The 18,884-nt window shown below is 44.9% G+C and overlaps 1 protein-coding gene across 1 annotated transcript; it reads left to right on the top strand.

Moving 5' to 3' along the window:
* The first annotated feature begins 5,216 nt into the window (after positions 1–5,216).
* LOC136452568 (homeobox-leucine zipper protein HOX3-like) lies at positions 5,217–8,815 on the top strand. The gene is made up of 4 exons (XM_066453173.1): positions 5,217–5,333; positions 5,724–5,953; positions 6,843–6,922; positions 8,337–8,815. The coding sequence occupies exons 1-4, from the start codon at positions 5,261–5,263 to the stop codon at positions 8,629–8,631; spliced, it is 678 nt and encodes a 225-aa protein (XP_066309270.1). The 5' UTR covers positions 5,217–5,260; the 3' UTR covers positions 8,632–8,815.
* Positions 8,816–18,884: the final 10,069 nt, after the last annotated feature.

Here is an 18,884-nt window from a genome sequence, read left to right as displayed (position 1 = left end):
TGGTTTATACCTTTGCCTTGAGCTTTTTATTTTTCTCTTTCTTCTTTCCAAGTCCAAGCACTTGATCATCATCATGGCATCATTATCATGTTATGATCTTCATTTGCTTCACCACTTAGAGTGTGCTACCTATCTCATGATCACTTGATAAACTAGGTTAGCACTTAGGGTTTCATCAATTCACCAAAACCAAACTAGAGCTTTCAGTGGAGGCTATCTTTGGCCTTCGGTTGGGAGGACTTCCAGTGATGGGTATAGTTGACAACGATCACTGGACGGAGCTGGTGGCTTAGTTCACTAGCTTTCTTCCACCAGATGATGTGGTTTCAAAGAAAAATAAGTGAGCAATTCAAGCCTATTTAATACTTGCATTGTTGTCCTATAGCCATTGGGTCTTATTTTCTTTGGTGAATTTCAGGAAAGTTCTGGTGTTTCGTCGTCCTAGATCGCAAAGCGCTTTGATTACTTGGACCCACAGGCTGAGGAGGCTCAGATCGACAGGTTCGCTAGAGTGTGGCTCTGGCACTTCCTTGGTGCTTTCCTCTTCCTAGATGCCTCGGGCAACACCATTTGTTGGATCTTCCTTGACATACTACATCAGCCGTGGGAGAACATAGCAGCGTACAACTAGGACAGCATAGTCCTCGCATGGACGTATCGACAGCTATGCGTTGCCTGCCGTCGCACCTCAGGGTATTCAAACCTTGGGCGTTGCTCTTACCTACTCCAGGTTTGGTATTGGGAATGATGGCCTGTTGAGAGGCCCCTTAATACTAGTTTACCAGTAAGTACTTCGGTTCACTATATTCTTCGAGACAGTTACATATGATGAAATTATTAATGGCTAATTCATTATCATGTTTAATGCAGCAATGAAACGGACATGATACACTCCCTACAACTCTGTATATCTGGACGGAAGCGGAGTTAGTTAGAGGGAATGCGAGGTGCAAGTATAGGGAGTACACGGACAGTCTCGACGTCCTGATATAGCACCAGGTTACGCTCTCTTTACTATCATACATGTGTCTTGTTTGATGTACACTATATCATAATCTAACTCAATTATGAAATATTCAGGTGCATTGGTGTCCTTGGGATGCTCCGGAGCTCGAGTACTATCTAAGTCCTATCACCAGGGATGAGTCAGATGAGTATCACTGCAACGTCCCTCTTATTTTTTTCCACATGGTCGAGATTCACTTGCCCATTAGGGTCTACAGACAGTTTGGAAGAATGATAGGCTACCCGCCACCACTTTACTCCACCAACCAAGAATTGCATGGGTGCGTTATCGATTAATAACAAAGCTACAATTCAGAGGTGTGTGTGGTACAACTAACATCGTTTTGTTGCAGGTATGACCGCAGGAAGAGGTACAAGACCAAGGATTGGCATGTGACACACAATGCGTACATCCACTTGTGGCAGAATAGGGAACAACAGTCGGTCCATGCGGGTCCCCCACACGACCAGCACACCTTCGATGAGTACCTACGGTGGCTTCACTGATCTACGAGGACACATATCAAGCCCCATACACTGAGGAGACAATTGACGAGGACTCGGAGGAAGATGTGATCGAAGATGAGTACGACATTGCCACTAGGGATGACACACAGCTACAGAGAGTCCCGCTTCAAAGATACGTGGTAAGATACTTGAATGGTACAATTTGTTATCCATTTGGTATTAAGTATGTTTCCTAAAGTTGTCCAACCGCGTTTCTGTACCTAGGCGACACAATTGCCAAGGATGTCCAACGAAGCAGCGTTTCGGCTTCACGAGTCCAGGGGGCAGGGGCCAGGCGTTCTCGAGGCTTTTGTGGAGGTAAACATAAACTTGTCCATTTAAAAAATGTTTCTTTAGTGTATATGCGTTTGAGAAATACACTAACTTTAACGTCTATTTATGCAGAAGGTGGAGAAGAGCTGTAGGAAGCTAGCTCAGAAGCGGAACTGCATGGACACTCCTTGGGTGGAACCGACAGTCCCAGCACGGTCGGGTGGCACGTCTTCTGGCTCTTTAAGGACACCAGCCGGCTCTTCTCAGCCGGTGACAGGTGCCACTTCCGCAGTGCGTACACCACCACATCATAGCGCTGGGAAGGACCCTGCAACCGAGGACGACGACGACGATGACCCCCCGGGCTTCCGCAGACAACACAACCAGTGGGACGATTAGCCGCAGGACGAGATCAGCATGTGTCAGCTAGGTGGTGCCTCGTTTGGTACCCAAGGAGCCTCACAGGTACTAACAAATGTAGTTTCTTTAAATACGTAGGCTCCATGAACTAACGATCATAAAGATTATAAGTAATCGTGCATATCATATACTTGCAGGGTACGAGCCGTATGCACCGGCAACGCGACCACACCGACGTTGGCTACACTTCCAATGTGTTGCCAACAAATCCGAAGAGACAGAGACGTCCGAGGGATCCTTACACTCCTAGGTCTTAGTTTGTTGGGTCGAACGAATATTGTCGTCCGGAACTTACAGGCTTAGTTGGTTATGTTATGTCGAACTTATGTCAAACCAATGAAAATATTATGTGGCAGCTTGTCAACTTGCGCATGGACATCATTTATTTGCTTTATATTTATTTCAATGCGTCGCGGCAGCACTGCCGGCGAGATTAACTAGGAACTAGTTCGGGAACCGTTAGTCCCGGCGTATCTCGCCGCCGGTGGCCAGCGTCTTGACCCTGATCCTCCCGAGCTTGGTCATCGCCGCCACGAAATCGTCGAAGAAGGCACCCTGGTTAGACGCGCAGTAGTCGACCGTGCTGCGCGACCTCATGTCGAACTAGAGCACCTGGTCGGAGCCCACCGACGAGGGGTCGAGGAAGGCGGGGTCGATGGTCGCGTCGCTGTCGATTCTCACCGACAACATCCGATCTTCTGTCTGCATCGAGGTCCTGCCCGCCATGCGCCGTGGCGTGTCACTGCCGCGCCAAGATCGGTGGCGCGGGAGACCCTGCCACGTCACCGGTCAGCAGCCCCGGTTGTCGTCACATCATCCTTCTACCGCGCAACCACGGCACGGCGCCATAGCAATAGGCACGAGCAAAAGTGTTAATTTTGAAAAAAAAAAAGCAAGCTATGTTAGATTTAAAATTAGTTAAAAAAATGTAAAAAAAATTCACGGTGAGAGTGGCCAGGCGGAGGCAGCGGGTAGGTGGCGGTGCAATGATTAGGGCGGCCGAGCTGCGGCCCGACAGGCCGACTCGCCTACCCCCGAACTGGGGGACCTGCCGGCGGTTCCCCTGCACCCGCCCCGCCCCAGGCGCCGCTCGCCTACACGTGCCCTCCACCCCGGCCCGGCGGCCCCCTCTCCTCCTGCTTCTCCTGCCTAGTGGGCCACCCTCGCTGCGCCACCGAGTTGAGTAGTTGGCGACTAGCCCAGGGCCCAGCCAGCCCAGTCAGTTTGACATGACAAGTCGGGTCAAAGTACGTGGGGCCCACTCACGCGAGCGCCCGCGGGCTCCCGTTATCCCATGCAACATTGAACCCGCGCCTCGCTCTGGACTCTGGACTCCGGGCGCTCTCCCTGTTCTTGCGTCCTCTCCAGTGATGAGTGATGGCTGGCACAGCATCTCTCGCAGCTCGTCCATATCTGCACCGCTTGCCACTGCAGCGCGAAATGCTAAGGGCACCAGCCGATGAAGAAACAGAGCGGCTTGAGTACAATTCTCCGCAACTACCCGTGTTTCACTACTTTCTTTTTGTTTTCTGGACTAGAAAGGCAAGACTGCAAGAGGAATGCAAAGGTACGCGCTGCTATACACGATTCCATTCCTTCGGATAATCAAATGAACAGCTGATTACGGTAATTTATGAGTACGTTTGTTAAGAGAATGGATAGTTTTATTCGGTGTTACTCTAAACATAAAAGGATATAGACCGTCGGTCACTTGCCGTTTAACCATTATTCAGCCTAAACGGCCACTTGAATGGATAAAACAGTCATTTCAACAGGATAAATGGCTGATTAAACAAAAACGGTGTACTATCGTGTACGGAGTAGCATTTAAACGGTGTTTAAGTGGGCTAAACAACCATTTAAGTGAACAATGGTCTTATTATTAGACATGTACACAATCGTTCGTTACTATAAGTCAACCCAGATTTTGAGACAAGTGACAACAAAGAGCAAAAACAAGAAGCTTCTAGCCAAAACACCACTTGAAACCACTTGTACACATAATTGGTTAGTAAATATCTACTGTAGACGCTAGTTAGGCTTTATTTGGATCACCTTCGATTATAATGGTATAGTGAAAATAATCTCTAGGTTATCCAAACACTCTAGACTATAAAATATATTATAACAATCCAACCGGAGGATTATAATAATCATATAATCCATCTCCAACCTAATAAGAGGATATCATAGTTTAACCAAAAATAATCTGGCACCTATGGTAATCTAAGGTTCCAAACAAACCTGACTATTGTAATCCATAATCTATATTATTATAATCATAATTCACAATCCACCATGGCCTATTCCAGTCTTATGTTGATGTAGTATGTGAGATGGAATTAAAATATATGAACAACACTAGTGGGAGATAGGGAAAAAACCCACCAAGCCGGGCACACACACAAAAGTCAATGAATGTGGTGTCAATAAAATAAAATGTAGTATAAGCACTCTTAGCCTGTAAATCTGTAATATTTGAAAATGTAGAGAGACAAGATACAATGTGGCGGCTAGCACAACTTACAATGTTTTATAGATAACACTTCAACTATAATGAAGAAGTATTTGTTATCTATATAAGTTGTTTATATTATTGTTGTTTTGATGTTTATGTGACGTGGCAAAAACTAATAGATGGTTGTTGTCTAACTGTTGTGCATCCTCTAACCAGATCATTTTTTTTGCATACTAATCGTTACTACTAAAGCTAAATCATGAATGCAATCAAGAATCAAAACCGTTCCCAATGTGCTGTAATCTCAGTCAAAGAACAAGAAAACCCCATCATGTCTCCAACAGTGTGACCCTAATAATTTCCCGGCAGACAAAGTACAATACACCTGCTGGCAGTGCCACACTACAGTGCTTCCAGCATTATTTTTACTTATGGGCACTGCCACTGTTAAAAGTTCCAAAGCATCCATCCTTTCGCTACCCGGCGCTTATATAACGCCTCCCCATGCTTCTACTCCTTTCCAGTCTGTGTTTGTCTTTGCTTGCCCCCCCTCCTCTCCCCTCCCTTTTCTTGTTCTTGTGTCTGCATTGGCTGGCGATGGGGTCCACTTCTCCTTCAGGCCTGGAGCTCACCATGGCTGTCCCCGGCCTCAGCTCCTCCTCTGGCTCAGGTAAGCTCAGGAGACCACCTGCTAGCAGAGCTCATATTATTTCAGTCATACAAATACTCCTATGCAAGAAAATGAGTTCATCGCTGCTAAGGTTCTTCCCACCTTTGCCATCTCTTCAAAATAAACATATGGATACTCGTCATGCATAGTTCTAAGCGTGCGAAACTTGCCTGGGGTCTACTAATTTAAGCCTTTGTTTTTTGTTTACATATACCGTGTATGTATTGTGTTTAAGTACTTTGTTATTCTGAAAGCACTCCATATTGTCTAGTTCTAAGAGGAGTGCAGCTCTGCTCAGAACCCAAGAACAGCATACGTACAATCTTCTCCTAGAATCTTTGTTATTCTGAAAGCTAACTCTCTTTCCTTGGAATCATTGTTGTTTGGCAGAGGGGCTTGGATGCAACAACAACGGGAACGGGAACAACATGAGGGACCTGGACATGAACCAGCCGGCGAGCGGCGGCGAGGAGGAGGAGTTCCCAATGGGAAGCGTGGAGGAGGTGGAGGACGAGCGCGGCGGCGCGGGCGGGCCGCGCCGCTCCAAGAAGCTCCGCCTCTCCAAGGAGCAGTCCCGCCTCCTGGAGGAGAGCTTCCGCCTCAACCACACCCTCACACCGGTCAGTCGTCAGCACTACTACTACCACATCACTGCTAGCCATGGCATCCTGCGTTGGAGTTGGAGTCCCTCCTGTCCTGCCCCTTGAATGATACTAGTATGCATCAAGACCGTCGTGGCATGCGTCGTGGCTACGGCCAAAACGATTGGCACGACGTACGCGTACGCGTACGCACGTAGTAGTAGTACCGCTGCACGTATGTATGCCGAAAAGATTCCAAGCGAGTACGTACCTCCATCAGAATCTCGCGCCGGATAGGATTAGCAAGTACTACCTGCGCATTGCATGCGGCAACTGATTGATTCGTCGCTCGTATTTGGGTTTGGGCTGTTGTTCTTCATATCAAAGTGGATGTGGATTCCACTGCAGGGCGTTGAAGTGGATTCCGAGAATCGGATCCTGATGACCGTCCATCATTTAACGGTAGTGTGTGTCGTGTATTGCTCTTCGAGGTCTGATGATGTACATATGGAAAATCAAGATACGCAGTACCATCACTCTCCGTCCAGTACGTACTGGCTGGTGTGGCACGCATGAGAGTTTAGGTACTACTAGGAGGATCGCTATCCCTGATGGTGTGATGAAGTGCAGTAGTACATCTAATACGGCTACTTTTGTACAGTACCCGTACCTGTAGCTGTAGTAGTACAACGTTTGTCTCACTTACGCTGAACATGTACGCTCGATCTCCTAGTCCTAGTACTCTTGCTACTACAATGTGATATGCCAAGTACTAGTAGTAATAATAAAAGCAGTTAATATAAAACTTCCTTCCTGACATTTGCAACATGGAGTAGTAGAGTATACTACTGTCATGCTGATGCCTGAGCTAGCTGTGCAATGGAAAGAGATTTAATGGCGTTGAAAATGCGACTTTTTTTCCCTGCAGAAGCAAAAGGAGGCCTTGGCTGGCAAGCTCGCGCTGCGGCCCAGGCAAGTGGAGGTCTGGTTCCAGAACCGCAGGGCTAGGTACGTAGTACAGTCTATGCTCTTCCTTCTTGATGCTTTGCATATGTATACGTACATCGATCTGAAATATACATCTCAAATAATTTACCATCCATTGGTAAACGGCTGCCTAGCTACGTAGTATGTTTTACCTTTGGTAAACTATTGTACGCACGTCCCGTTGCTCGGTTATTATTAGTAGTTCATACCAGTCATCATTAACTGTTTGGTACTGTTTCTTTTATCAGATTAGCTGTTGCTAGTACTGGCAGCAAAGCCTAAGGCCTACGTATATGGCCGCCGCCGGCCGGTCAGTGGTCACGAGAGGCTACTTGTAGTTACTAGTGCGCTATCCAAGCTGACATCTCGTAGTCATACAAATACGTTTCCATTTATTTTAAAGCCAAACCTGTATCAAATTTCCCATATAGAAAAGAGAGTGGATTTTTTTTTGAGTATCTAGGGACAATTACCCACCCTAGCTATGAGGTGAGTCAGCTATTTTAGTCGCTGAGGATTACAACCTTTCTGCCTATGCTACATGCATGGAAAATCTACTGTGTTCTATACAAAGTTCACATTAGGATCTACTCGTGTCTAATATCATTAGTATCTATCCGTATCTAATATACAATGTTACTGCTACTACGTGTCGATGCAACCCAGATTTTATACTACCTACTAGTAGGAGTATAACATTACAACGAAGCCACTTCCTTGGTTTCTTTCCAACAAAATCATGGGTTCTTCCCTCAGTTAAGGTGACAAGGATCATTAGGTATCCATCTTGAAACTTGGACTGCATTCAAGATGTGGGACAGCAACAGTTAGCTAGATTCTCTAGCCAAATAAAGTAGGCAGAGATGAGCTTCACCCTTGTGTACTCCATTGAGCTTGGTGGAATAGATTACTCCATGATGCTCGTGCAATGAGATTGTCTCTAGTAGAGCTAAAGCTTTGAGCCGATTGCCCCAAAAGTACGGGCACGTGGACTAATCGGCACGTGCTAGGAGTATTAGCTACCTGTAGCTTTCTGACCCTAGCTGTGATGGATGGTTCATCAAGCCTCGTGAGGAACAAGTGATTGAAACGCTAATCCTGCAATCCACCTTATCCCTGCAAAGTCATTGGCCTCCACTCTTTTGTCAATCGTCAGGGGTGATAATTGTCTCGGAATGGGGGCCTAAAGTCAAATTAAGTCGCTTATAGTACTTGATTTGACGCTATTTTAACTCCATTGATCTGTCAGAAGAAACTTTTAGTCTCCTTAGAGACGTCTGTCATGCATATCAGCACGATCTTGTCATGGACTCATGATTAGATCTGTCATAGTGAATGAACTTCAATAGTTTTGGTGGTCTCGATTGCGTACGAGATTTACTCATTTTGTTACTAACTTTTTTCCGTTGCTAAACTGATGTCCGACGTGCTGCAGGACGAAGCTGAAGCAGACGGAGCTGGAGTGCGAGTACCTGAAGCGGTGCTTCGGCTCGCTGACCGAGGAGAACCGGCGGCTGCAGCGGGAGGTGGAGGAGCTGCGCGCGATGCGGGTGGCCCCGCCCACCGTGCTCTCCCCGCACACCCGGCAGCCGCTCCCGGCATCCGCGCTCACCATGTGCCCGCGCTGCGAGCGCATCACCGCGGCAACGGGCGCGCCCGCCGCGCGTACTCCCCGCCCGGCAGCCGCGGCCAACCCCTTCCACCCGCGCCGCCCGTCCGCGGCGTTTTAGCCTCTATACACTGCTGCTCTAGTAGGGAGGAAAGTTTGGTTTGTGTTGTGTAAATTTGATGATGGATGGAGAAAACCAGCGTACGTGGCCCCGAGTAGCTAGCTGTAGGGTTTGGACTTTGGAGTCACTTCGCCCGGCGTACCCGTGTTCCATCCATGGCTCAAAAGTTTGCAGTAGCTTCCTATCGTCGTCCCTCATGTATGGCCTTCGCCCTTCGATCTAGATATCTGATGATGGGCCGTTTCTGTTTCTATATGGCTGTCGATGCAGCCTATTGTTGTTTCCATGCTTGCTGGCCCACCTTTTTGGGCCTTTGCGATGGAGCTGTCATGCATCCCCCGTTTCGACCAGGCCCCAGAAGAGGTATTCCGTTTGGGCTTCTACTCCACGTAAGGCCAATATCATTTTGATATATTGTATCATTGGTTCGTCATATAAGCATATAAATGAACATTTGCGTTGTACTGTGTATTTCTTTTTTAAAAAAGTGTGATGCATCGTTGGATGCTTGTGGGTAAAATGGAGCTCCCCGCCACCCGCACCCTCGCCTCCTCAATGCTAAGGAGCTGTGACGCACCCTCCTTCCCTCCGTCTCTTTTCATTACTCCTAAACCCTACTAAGGCTAGAGCATCTTGAAGAGCTCTTAAAAAAAAATACTCGCCAGAACATTGATTATTCCAATTGTTACCAAAATGAGTAGGGACCTTTTTTTTTTTTTGCTTTTCACCAACAGTTACCAATAATGAGTTCCTAAACAATCAAAACCAGAGAGAAATCGCATGCCACAGAGAAAACAACTCCAGCTTCACCGATGGAGTTATTCATGGAGCTGAAGCTAAAAAGAACGACTTCAAAGTGTAGCCGTGCCAAACAGGGCCTAAATAATCAAAACCAGAAAGAAATCATACGCCACAGAGAAAAACTACTATGGAGAAACAGGTGGGTAGTGAGCGCGGAATGACGTGAATATGTAAGGAGTCGCGTTGAGGTTAATTTACCAAGCGTGGATGTTTAGGGAGTTCAGACGAAAAATTGCTAGTGTGTAATTTTCCCCTTTTTGCCAAAAACATATTTGGGAGTTGAATATATCCATAGCTAACTCGTTCGCATGATGCATTGTTTCAATATATATACTGATTATTAGGCCATCCATTTTCAGCTTGCATTGTTGCAAAATACAGCACCATGGTGGGCACGATCAATGTATCTTTACTCATCGCGCATGTGCAACTTTATGTGGAGTACGTTCGCCGCATCCCCTTGCACGCACACATCATTTTCACCAGGCTCAGGCTGCATCTAGGACTCCAAAAGAACCTTGCATGCATCACGTGACGGTAATTCGCTGGAGTACGTATATTGGATTCAGCGTGGAGAAAGATACAGATAGGATACTCCAGCGAATTACTGGTCATCTTGGATTCAGGCTGCAAAATCTACTGGTCATCTTTCTGTTGCTGTTTGTCACGAGTACGGGTGAACAGCCATCGAACCGACTACAGGCACGATGACAAGTCTGCTGCAGTAACGAGAGGCAACCGGACTGGGAAGCCCAGCGTGTTCATCCAGCCCAGAGTGGGCCTGCCAAGAGAAAAGGTGATCAATGGATTCCATACACTGAAAGAAAAGGTGATCAATGAATTCGTCGCTAGAACAGAAGTAACATGTGGGACATCATTTGCAATTTCGTTTAATCATGTTCTCTTTGGTGAGTATAGCATTATTTTCCAAAAGCCACATTTTTTTTGGGTGGTGGTTGGGGGGGGGGGGGGGGGGGGGTGGGTGGGTTAGGCTGAACCCTCATTGGATTTCTGACTTTAACAAATGTGGGCTTGTTAGGGTTAAAATCAATGTGACTCAAGTCTCACGCATAGGCTTCTTATCATCTCAACTACACAGGGTCAGATTGGTTGCTTGCATTTGACTTAGCCTGTATTAGACCTTATGCAGCGTAACGTATGTAGTGTCTTGCTGTTTGATTGTTCTGTATAGGCCAACCACATTTGATAAAATTACGTTTAGTTGTTTACATTTTGTTGAGGTCTCTTGTTTCTATAGAGGCATGGGAGATAAGAATATTCCATTTTGTGTGCTCGGCTCGTGCAAAATTGCATTGTCTAATACGATCAAATGTAGCTTACTAGCTAATGCAACATTAACCTGCTTTGAGCACTGTGCGAGCCTAGATAAGAGGCTATGCAGGCTACCAAACACGAGCAAATTGCACTGCACAAGTCTAGATACAAGCTAATATAGGTAACCAATCAGACCCATATATAGTAACTTGTGACTATACAACTAATGTTATTATTTTAAGGCACTTCACATTTATGATTTTTGTATTGCATAGTTGACACTCTAAATGATCCCTAATGAAAAAATAAACTGCAAAATTGTAGATCTTAATGAGTGCTGCAACTTTAATATGATGTAAATTTTTTTTCTCCATCTAAGATTGTTTTAATAGGTCCGAGAACTTATATTTAATATTTAGACATCTCAACCATTTGAAAATGAAAAAAACTATCAGCTACAATGTTTTGGATTTCGTTGAACTCTATAATTTTGCTATAAAGTTTGTTTTTATTTAACTTTATATTGAAAAGTTATGATTTTTTTTTTGTGTGAACCAAAAGATCTCACTATCGATCGTAGCCACGACCCAGCAGTGTTATCACTACAATTGGTGGCAGTAACCAACAATGAAATACTCTGCTGAAATACTTATCAGCATGAACCTGTAGTAGTGATATAGTGTCAATAACTCAATATATAATGTGATATATATGCGTTTTTTAGCGGTGACGATCCACACATTCCGTTTACACGGGAAGACAGAGAGTAAAGTCGGTCAGAAGAACAAGTTACTAAATGCTTTGAGACTGAAAATACAATGCGTTCAAAGAAAGCGATCAATCCATGCCCCGCCCCGCAAGGTCAAAACTCTATGCTTGGCATGCTAAAGCCGATGATCGCCGATCGAGATGCGCGTCGTCTTTTGCTTATTTTCCAAAGTTGTAACCTAACGCACACGCGCACGCAAGTACGTGAGGCATCGAATCCTCGCGCGCGCGGGCGCGCAGGCAAATAAAGCAGACACGATTTTCCACTTCTCGCCACTGGCCATGCAGGAACAAGCAAATCAGACCGATCCCGATGCCCCACAGCTGGTGGCGAGTGGCGACGCGGTCACGGGGGATGGATGGCTTCCGAATTTCACCGGCCGGATGCGGGCCGGCGCCGCTGTTCCGAGATGCCCGCGCGCGTACGTACGATCGGAGGGAGTCGGACCGGGTCGGGGGGCGTCCCCTGGCCACCACGCGCGCGGGGGAGGCAGTGGTCGCAAAAGCGCCCGCCCCTGGCCGCTCGACAGCTCACGTCTCCCTTTTCGCATCGCACTGATCGGCGCCGGCCGGGAGCGCCGGAGCGGTCCGAGAGGCGCGTACGAGCTAGAAAGGCACCGGAGCGAGCGCGGCCGCTTTGGTACGGCGGCAGGCAGCGGGGAGCGGACAGCCGGACACTGACTGAACCTTGGCCGCTGTCGGCACGACGGCCGGCTCAGGTCGGCCAAACGCCAAGCAGATTGTCGCCAACTTGCGCGCGTGCCGCCGTGTAGGTCTGGTTGGAGTTGAGCTACCTAGCACGCGTGCGTGCGGTGTGGGGTCGATGGATCGGTGGTCGAAGGCGATGGGGTGCTGGCTGTTGCTAGATTCTGATGCAAATTAAGCTAGCCAGAGTAGCCAATGCAACGCAATCTGTCGGTGGAATCGGATGCGGCGCTCGACTGCTCCATCGGCCGGTCGATCCTTGGCTTTGGCTAGTCCATGGACAGGACTTGTCGCCGGTAGTAGCAGCATCTCCGCAACGCAACTAACAAAAGGAAGCGCGGGAGCTAGCTAGCTAGCCCTTGCATTGCGACTCGACCGTGGAAAAGGGCAGCTAGCTCTCGTACGTCTTCGCTGCTTTTCTGATGGGACTAGATCGGTGAGGCAATGCCTTTTGTTTTGTGTTGTACGCAGCGCACACAGATAGCGTTGCAGCGGGTCTCTTCGATCGTCTCGACCGTTGAAGCTAGGCAATAGCTAGCTAGCTCGCGACGTGAACTGCATCCAGTGTTTCTTACGGCTAAATTAATTTATTATGGAATTGATCGGCAGACCAAGCTAGATGTCGAACGTGACGCGATTTCCGACAGGCAAAGCACCTGAATTCGAGCCCCCAAAACATGGCAGTCTGGTCACCGCTCCAGTTGCCGCCAATGGACTTTTTCGCACTCTCCGGGCGACAGATGGACACGGGGCAACACTGCGGTCTTAGGTTGCCCGAGATTGACGTAACATTTCCGTGTGGATTGCGAGCTAGCTAGGTCAGTGTCGGCTCTGTGTGTGAGTAACATGGGCCCATTTAAGACGGCCAATTAAGCGGTCAAACTGTTGCCATTTAAATAGTTCTTGCGTTGAGAGAGCAAGGTTAAAAACTTGTAGGGATGCAAATGGTAATGATATTCTCTGATCCTATTCGAGTCGAATCTGTTTATAGAAGTTTAGATTTGTCTATATCCGAGTCCAGATATTTAATATATGATATTGTATCCGTATCTGAGTACTCAAGTTGCATATATATGATGTTGAAATCTATTTTTATCTTCCAACACATCTTACGCTATTCGTATTCGAATCTAAATCCAGAAATATATTGTAGCTATATGTAATCGTATTCGTTGGTATCTAACCGTTTGCACCCCTAACTGTGCTAATAAGATACTCCCTCAGTCCGACTTTAGTCCAACCCATTGTTCCAAACAAGCATGCAATTTTAGATGGGTCTTACCTTCCATCCTATACACGCCTCATATCCATCATCTCATTCTTGTCGCCATCCTTGTCCTGTTGCGTCGTACCCGCCTGTCCTCCCGTTCTAGTCTCCATCCTCGACAGTTGCACTGACGATCGGGCCGAGGGCTTGGGGCGAAGGCCAGTGGCAACACGGAGAGGCCAGTGGGCAGAGGTGCAGAGAGGCCAGTGGCGCGGAGACGGTCCGGACCTTAGTAACCTATAACATGGAACATGACCTTGTTCCATGTTTTGGAAATTTCATTTTCCAAACAAGGAACGAGAATATATTGTGAAACACTATTTCAAATATAGTGGAAACACAACCTAGATCAAAAGTACGAAGTGGAGAAACCAAACCAGAAATCTAGCTAGGATGCTTCTCTTTCTCATCACACATTTAGATTCTATGACTAGATGAAAATATAACGCTCTACAATGAAACAAGTTCATACTACTTACCTCAAGATGCATTACTAAAATAGAACATATTTCTCGTTCTGATTAGAGCATCTTCAAGAGTTTCCTAAATCCTTTCCTAATCCTTGTTTTTAGCAAAATGAGAAAAAACCCTCTCCAACAATTCATAATCCATGCTCCTAATCTTTTAGAACTTAGAAAAAGTCACCCTGTTCCACGTAAAATTACACACTTCCGAGTCGTGCGTATCTTCTCTCCCGTATGTGTTTGTCGGCCAATCTAAAGGTGGAAGGACGTGAAAAGAATAAAGAGTAGGAAATGAAATGTACCAGAGAGAAAGAATATATAAAAGTGGTTAGGATAATTTAGAAATAGTATAGGATTTCTGATATAAAATTGTCTTCTATAGTTTAGGAGTGGATTATTAGAAACTCTCGGAGATGCCTTCTTTATTCCTTCCAATATTTTTTTAGGAGTTATAAAACTCTATATTTTTGGAAAGAGAATATTTGATACTCTTGGAGATGTTCTTATATACTAGTGCCCTGTTCGCTTGGCTGATAAGTCATGACTGAAAGTACCGTTGACTGATTTGTTGTGAAAGAAAAATATTGTTCGTTGACTAAAAAAGTACGGCTTATAAACCAAACGAACACGGCGTAGATATGTGTTCCCCCAACGAACAACGCAAATACATAGGTACTCCTTCAATTTATGAAAATGATGTCCCATGTTTCATGTTCTTGTACCTCAATCACAACGTTCTAGAAATCTAGCTACTAAGGGCAGTCCCAACCCAGTACCAGAGGTGGTTTTCCAAAGAATTAAACGAACCTATCACGTAGGGGAGTTTCTCCGGATAGTTTCCTAAGGGCACTCTCAATGCAGAAACTGCTATAGTTTCTATGTGCATTAATTGTACTGCCACCTAAGCATTTTGCTGATGTGGCAAGATAGTTATTGAAGAGAGAGAACAAAAATCATAGAAACCGGGTCTAAGTTAGAAACCATGTCTACACGAGAACCAAGACACGAAGGGATGTGATTGGTAGCGAATGGAGAGAGAGTGTATGTGATTGGATAAAAAGTTGTTCTGTAGAAACTATCCATTGAAACCATGGTTTCTATACATAGTGTCTATAAAAATTAATAGATATAGAAACTATACGTAGTTTCTAGCATTGGGACTGCCCTAATGGCGTGGCTAGGGTGAAAACTACCAAGTAATTTCTAGGTTGGCACTGCTATGTGGTAGGTTCATTTAATTATATGGAATCCACCCCTCATACTGGGTTGGGACTGGGCTAAGGTCTCAGACGTGCACCGTGGACGCCTTCTCCCACCGCGCAGCATTGTACAACCCCGCTCGCGGTGGCCGGGGCCGAGTGTCGGCTGTAACTCTGCCCTGTGTGAGTAACATGGGTCTATTTAAGACGGCCACTAATTAAATAGTCAAAATGTTGTCATTTAGTTAGTCCTTGCGTCGCGAGATAGCAAGAGATCAACAAGTTAGCTCTTGGTTTGATTGGATGGACCCAACATCCAAACAGATCGAATGGTACTAGTAAGATACATGCATGCGTTTGTGAAAAAAAAGGAAAGGTCCATGCATGAGGTTACCAGTGCACGTGCCATTGAAGGTGACTTCCGCTGTTGATTGGTTTCACCTCTAAACTGTCATTGTCCCATTGGATATTTAAATATATATATGGAGTATTAAATATAGATTAATTACAAAATTAAATGCATAGATTGAAACTATTTTGCGAAACGAAAATTTTAAGTCTAATTAGTTCATGATTTAACAACTTGGTGCTACAGTAAACATATGCTAATAACAGATTAATTAGGATTAATAAATTCGTCTCGCAAATTACTAATAAATTATAATTTTTTTTATTAGTATCAAATATCTCATGCGATAACTTCACGTGACACCTCTAGGACTTTACTCGCTAGATCAAACACCCCGGATGCACCTAGCTCGCTCATTCATGACAAAGCGTGTGGCTACAAGTCTAGAATTCCGGCTACTCCTGAAAACCGGACATTCCTTCCAATACAGATAGCGGACCTTCATGACAAAGCGTGTGGCTAGAAGCGGGCCCCGTGTGTCTTACTGCCTGGACACATGACGTTATATACTCTTGTATCTATGGATATGTGCCACCTAGAAAAAAAATGCTCGTACATTGCAACAGGAGAAAATACTATCAAACCTTAATCGTGATGATATAGTTTCTATTTATAATTTATCCTTTCTATAAAACTTGAAATATATAATTTATTTTATGATGACTATGATACCCACAATATAACTGAATTTTGACATTAATATGACAATGTCCTATTAAACATGTTTTAAATTAAAATACAACCTTGGGAGTTTTTTTATCTTGTTCGAAAACACACACAAAAAAAATTAGAGGTAAATATATCATAATTTTAATTTTCCATATTATCTAGTGTTGCTATAATTAAATATTAAGCTCCGTGACTTCCATGAGGACCCATAAAAATATGTAATTATAGTCGGCAAGGAGTTAGTTACCGACGTGTCAAGGATTGGTTTGTGCACCCATCGATCATTCTAGAGATGCATTTATTTAGATTGAATTAGACAACAAAATCTAAAGGATAAACTACAAACAGATCAAGATTTAGTCGATGGTGAAAGGATCAAGATGCTCAAGAGGGGGTAAATTGGGCCAATTCTAAATTTCTTTGCAATAATTAAACTCTACGGTTAGCCCAATTAACCACTTGTGCCTAGAAAGTGTTTCTATTGATCTAACGCACAAAAGTTTAGCACCATAAGTTCCAATCCTACTCTAGCATAGCAATTCTAGGAATATAAATGACAAGAATTGAATTGCTCAAAGTAAAGAGAGAAGGAGGAACGCGGCGATGTTTTGTCGAGGTATCAAAAAGTCACCACTCCCCACTAGTTCTCGTTGGAGCACCCGTGCAAGGGTGTAGCTCCCCCTTGATCCACGCAAGGATCAAGTGCTCTCTACGGGTTGATTCTTCGACACTCCGTCACAGTGAATCACCCACAACCACTCACAACTTGAGTTGGGTCATCCACAAGCTCCGCCGAATGATCACCAAGCTCTCCAATCACCACCAAGCCGTTTAGGTGATGGCGATCACCAAGAGTAACAAGCACGAACTCTCACTTGATCATGACAAGCCTAATGAGAAGGGTGGATGCACACTTTGCTACTCTTGATCTCACTAATGAGGGCTCTCTTTGGGATTCTCAAATCTCAATCACCTCACTAGGACCTTGCTCTTATTGGCACTCTCAAGGATGTTTCTCAGCTGTTGAAATGAACAAAAGTACCCCCCACACACGAATGGAGGAAGTATTTATAACATGGGTTGAAAAACAAACCGTTATGTGCCTCTGCGGGGTGACCGGACGCTCCGGTCATGTTGATCGGACGCGTCGGTCAGTTCACCCCGAACTCCAGTGTTTACAGTGTGACCGGACGCTGGCTAGCGTCCGGTCGTGATTTTCCCTCTCTGGAACCTTACTGGAGTCGATTGGACGCTGGCCCTCAGCGTCCGATCATTTGACCTCTCAGCGTCCGGTCGCACCAGACGAAAACACCTTGGTCAAATGGATTGATCGGACCCTGAGCCGGCGTCCGGTCACACCGGAGCCAGCGTCCGGTCAGTTTTTGACCCTGCATTCACTTTTAACTCTCGATCATACGTGAATGAAGTTTGCTCCAATGGATCTAAGGGGCTTTTTAGGAGCTACCTAGTGCTAGGTTTAGCAAGTGTGCACCACACCTAACCCACTAGACTTATCTAGGTCAAGCTACCCGTCCATAACCCCTTAATAGCACGACCAAAGGAAAAACAAAGTCCTAAACTACTCTAAGTGTCCTTCAACTCCAATCGACACTTAGAACTAGTCCATTCTTAACCTTGTCGTCCATCCTTTGAAAACCGAAACGATTTCCATCGTAGGGGCATGACCACCATGATAGCCCAATCGATCTCCATTACCATGACCTAACTTAATTACCTCTACAAAACACACGTTAGTCATAGTAATCACGTATTGTCATTAATCACCGAAACCCAACTAGGGGCCTAGATGCTTTCAGATGGACTATTCAATGATTTATATTTTAATGAAAATAATTTTCTTTAATCAAAACCACGTCAACAACTTATTGGTGAAAATCTTTTTTAGGAAAAATTAATAATGACTTTATTTACTGTTTGATTTTGACGTTTATGAAAAAATAACCACAAACATTTGAGGAAGTGTGTGGAAAAATTGGACAAAAAACCAAGCAAAACCAAAAAAGAAAAAAGAAGAAACAAAAAAAATAGGATAGAAAAAACAAGAGAAAATTTTCGGAAACAGAAAACCAAACGGGAAAACAATGCAGAAAGCACCAGGACATATTGAACACAGCAGAAAAAAAAACAAATGAAAAAAGCGGAAGAAATCCTTATTTTTCTCTCTTTATTTTCCTCTCTGTATCCTGTTTATCTTGTTTCGTTTCCTTCTCTGCCTTATCCCTAAGACCAGATCAAGGTCCAAACGAAAACTTTTGTTGATTCCAAATGAAAAATGCGATATCTTCTAAATCACAGATCCGATTTTAGATCTGATTAAAGTAGGTTGTTGAAAAAAATACGCTTAACACAACGAGATCCATGAAGGCTGTATTTGATGAAGTTTTTTTTTTTCAAATACGTAAGTGCAATATGTTGTACTATGAGTTGCAAACACTTCTACAACACAATTGCAACTTGGCTGTAGCATATTTAGCACTAGTTGCAATGAAGGCTGTATTTGATGAAGTTTTTTTAAATACGTAATTGCAATATGTTGTACTATGAGTTGCAAGCACTTCTACAACACAATTGCAACTTAGCTGTAGCGTATTTAGCACTGGTTGCAATGAAGGCTGTATTTGATGATTTTTTTTTTTCAAATACGTAATTGCAATATGTTGTACTATGAGTTGCAA

This window comes from Miscanthus floridulus, chromosome 5 (assembly GCF_019320115.1).
Source record: "Miscanthus floridulus cultivar M001 chromosome 5, ASM1932011v1, whole genome shotgun sequence".
Classification (NCBI taxonomy): Eukaryota; Viridiplantae; Streptophyta; class Magnoliopsida; order Poales; family Poaceae; genus Miscanthus; species Miscanthus floridulus.
The sequence above is the reverse complement of the archived record's forward strand: the minus strand, read 5'-3'. Positions and strand labels throughout refer to the sequence as shown.

Coding starts and splice junctions, on each gene's coding strand:
- LOC136452568 (XM_066453173.1), top strand. CDS start 5,261: ATGGGGTCCACTTCTCCTTCAGGCCTGGAGCTCACCATGGCTGTCCCC. Junction 5,334..5,723: donor CAGCTCCTCCTCTGGCTCAG/GTAAGCTCAGGA, acceptor GTTGTTTGGCAG/AGGGGCTTGGATGCAACAAC. Junction 6,923..8,336: donor TTCCAGAACCGCAGGGCTAG/GTACGTAGTACA, acceptor GACGTGCTGCAG/GACGAAGCTGAAGCAGACGG.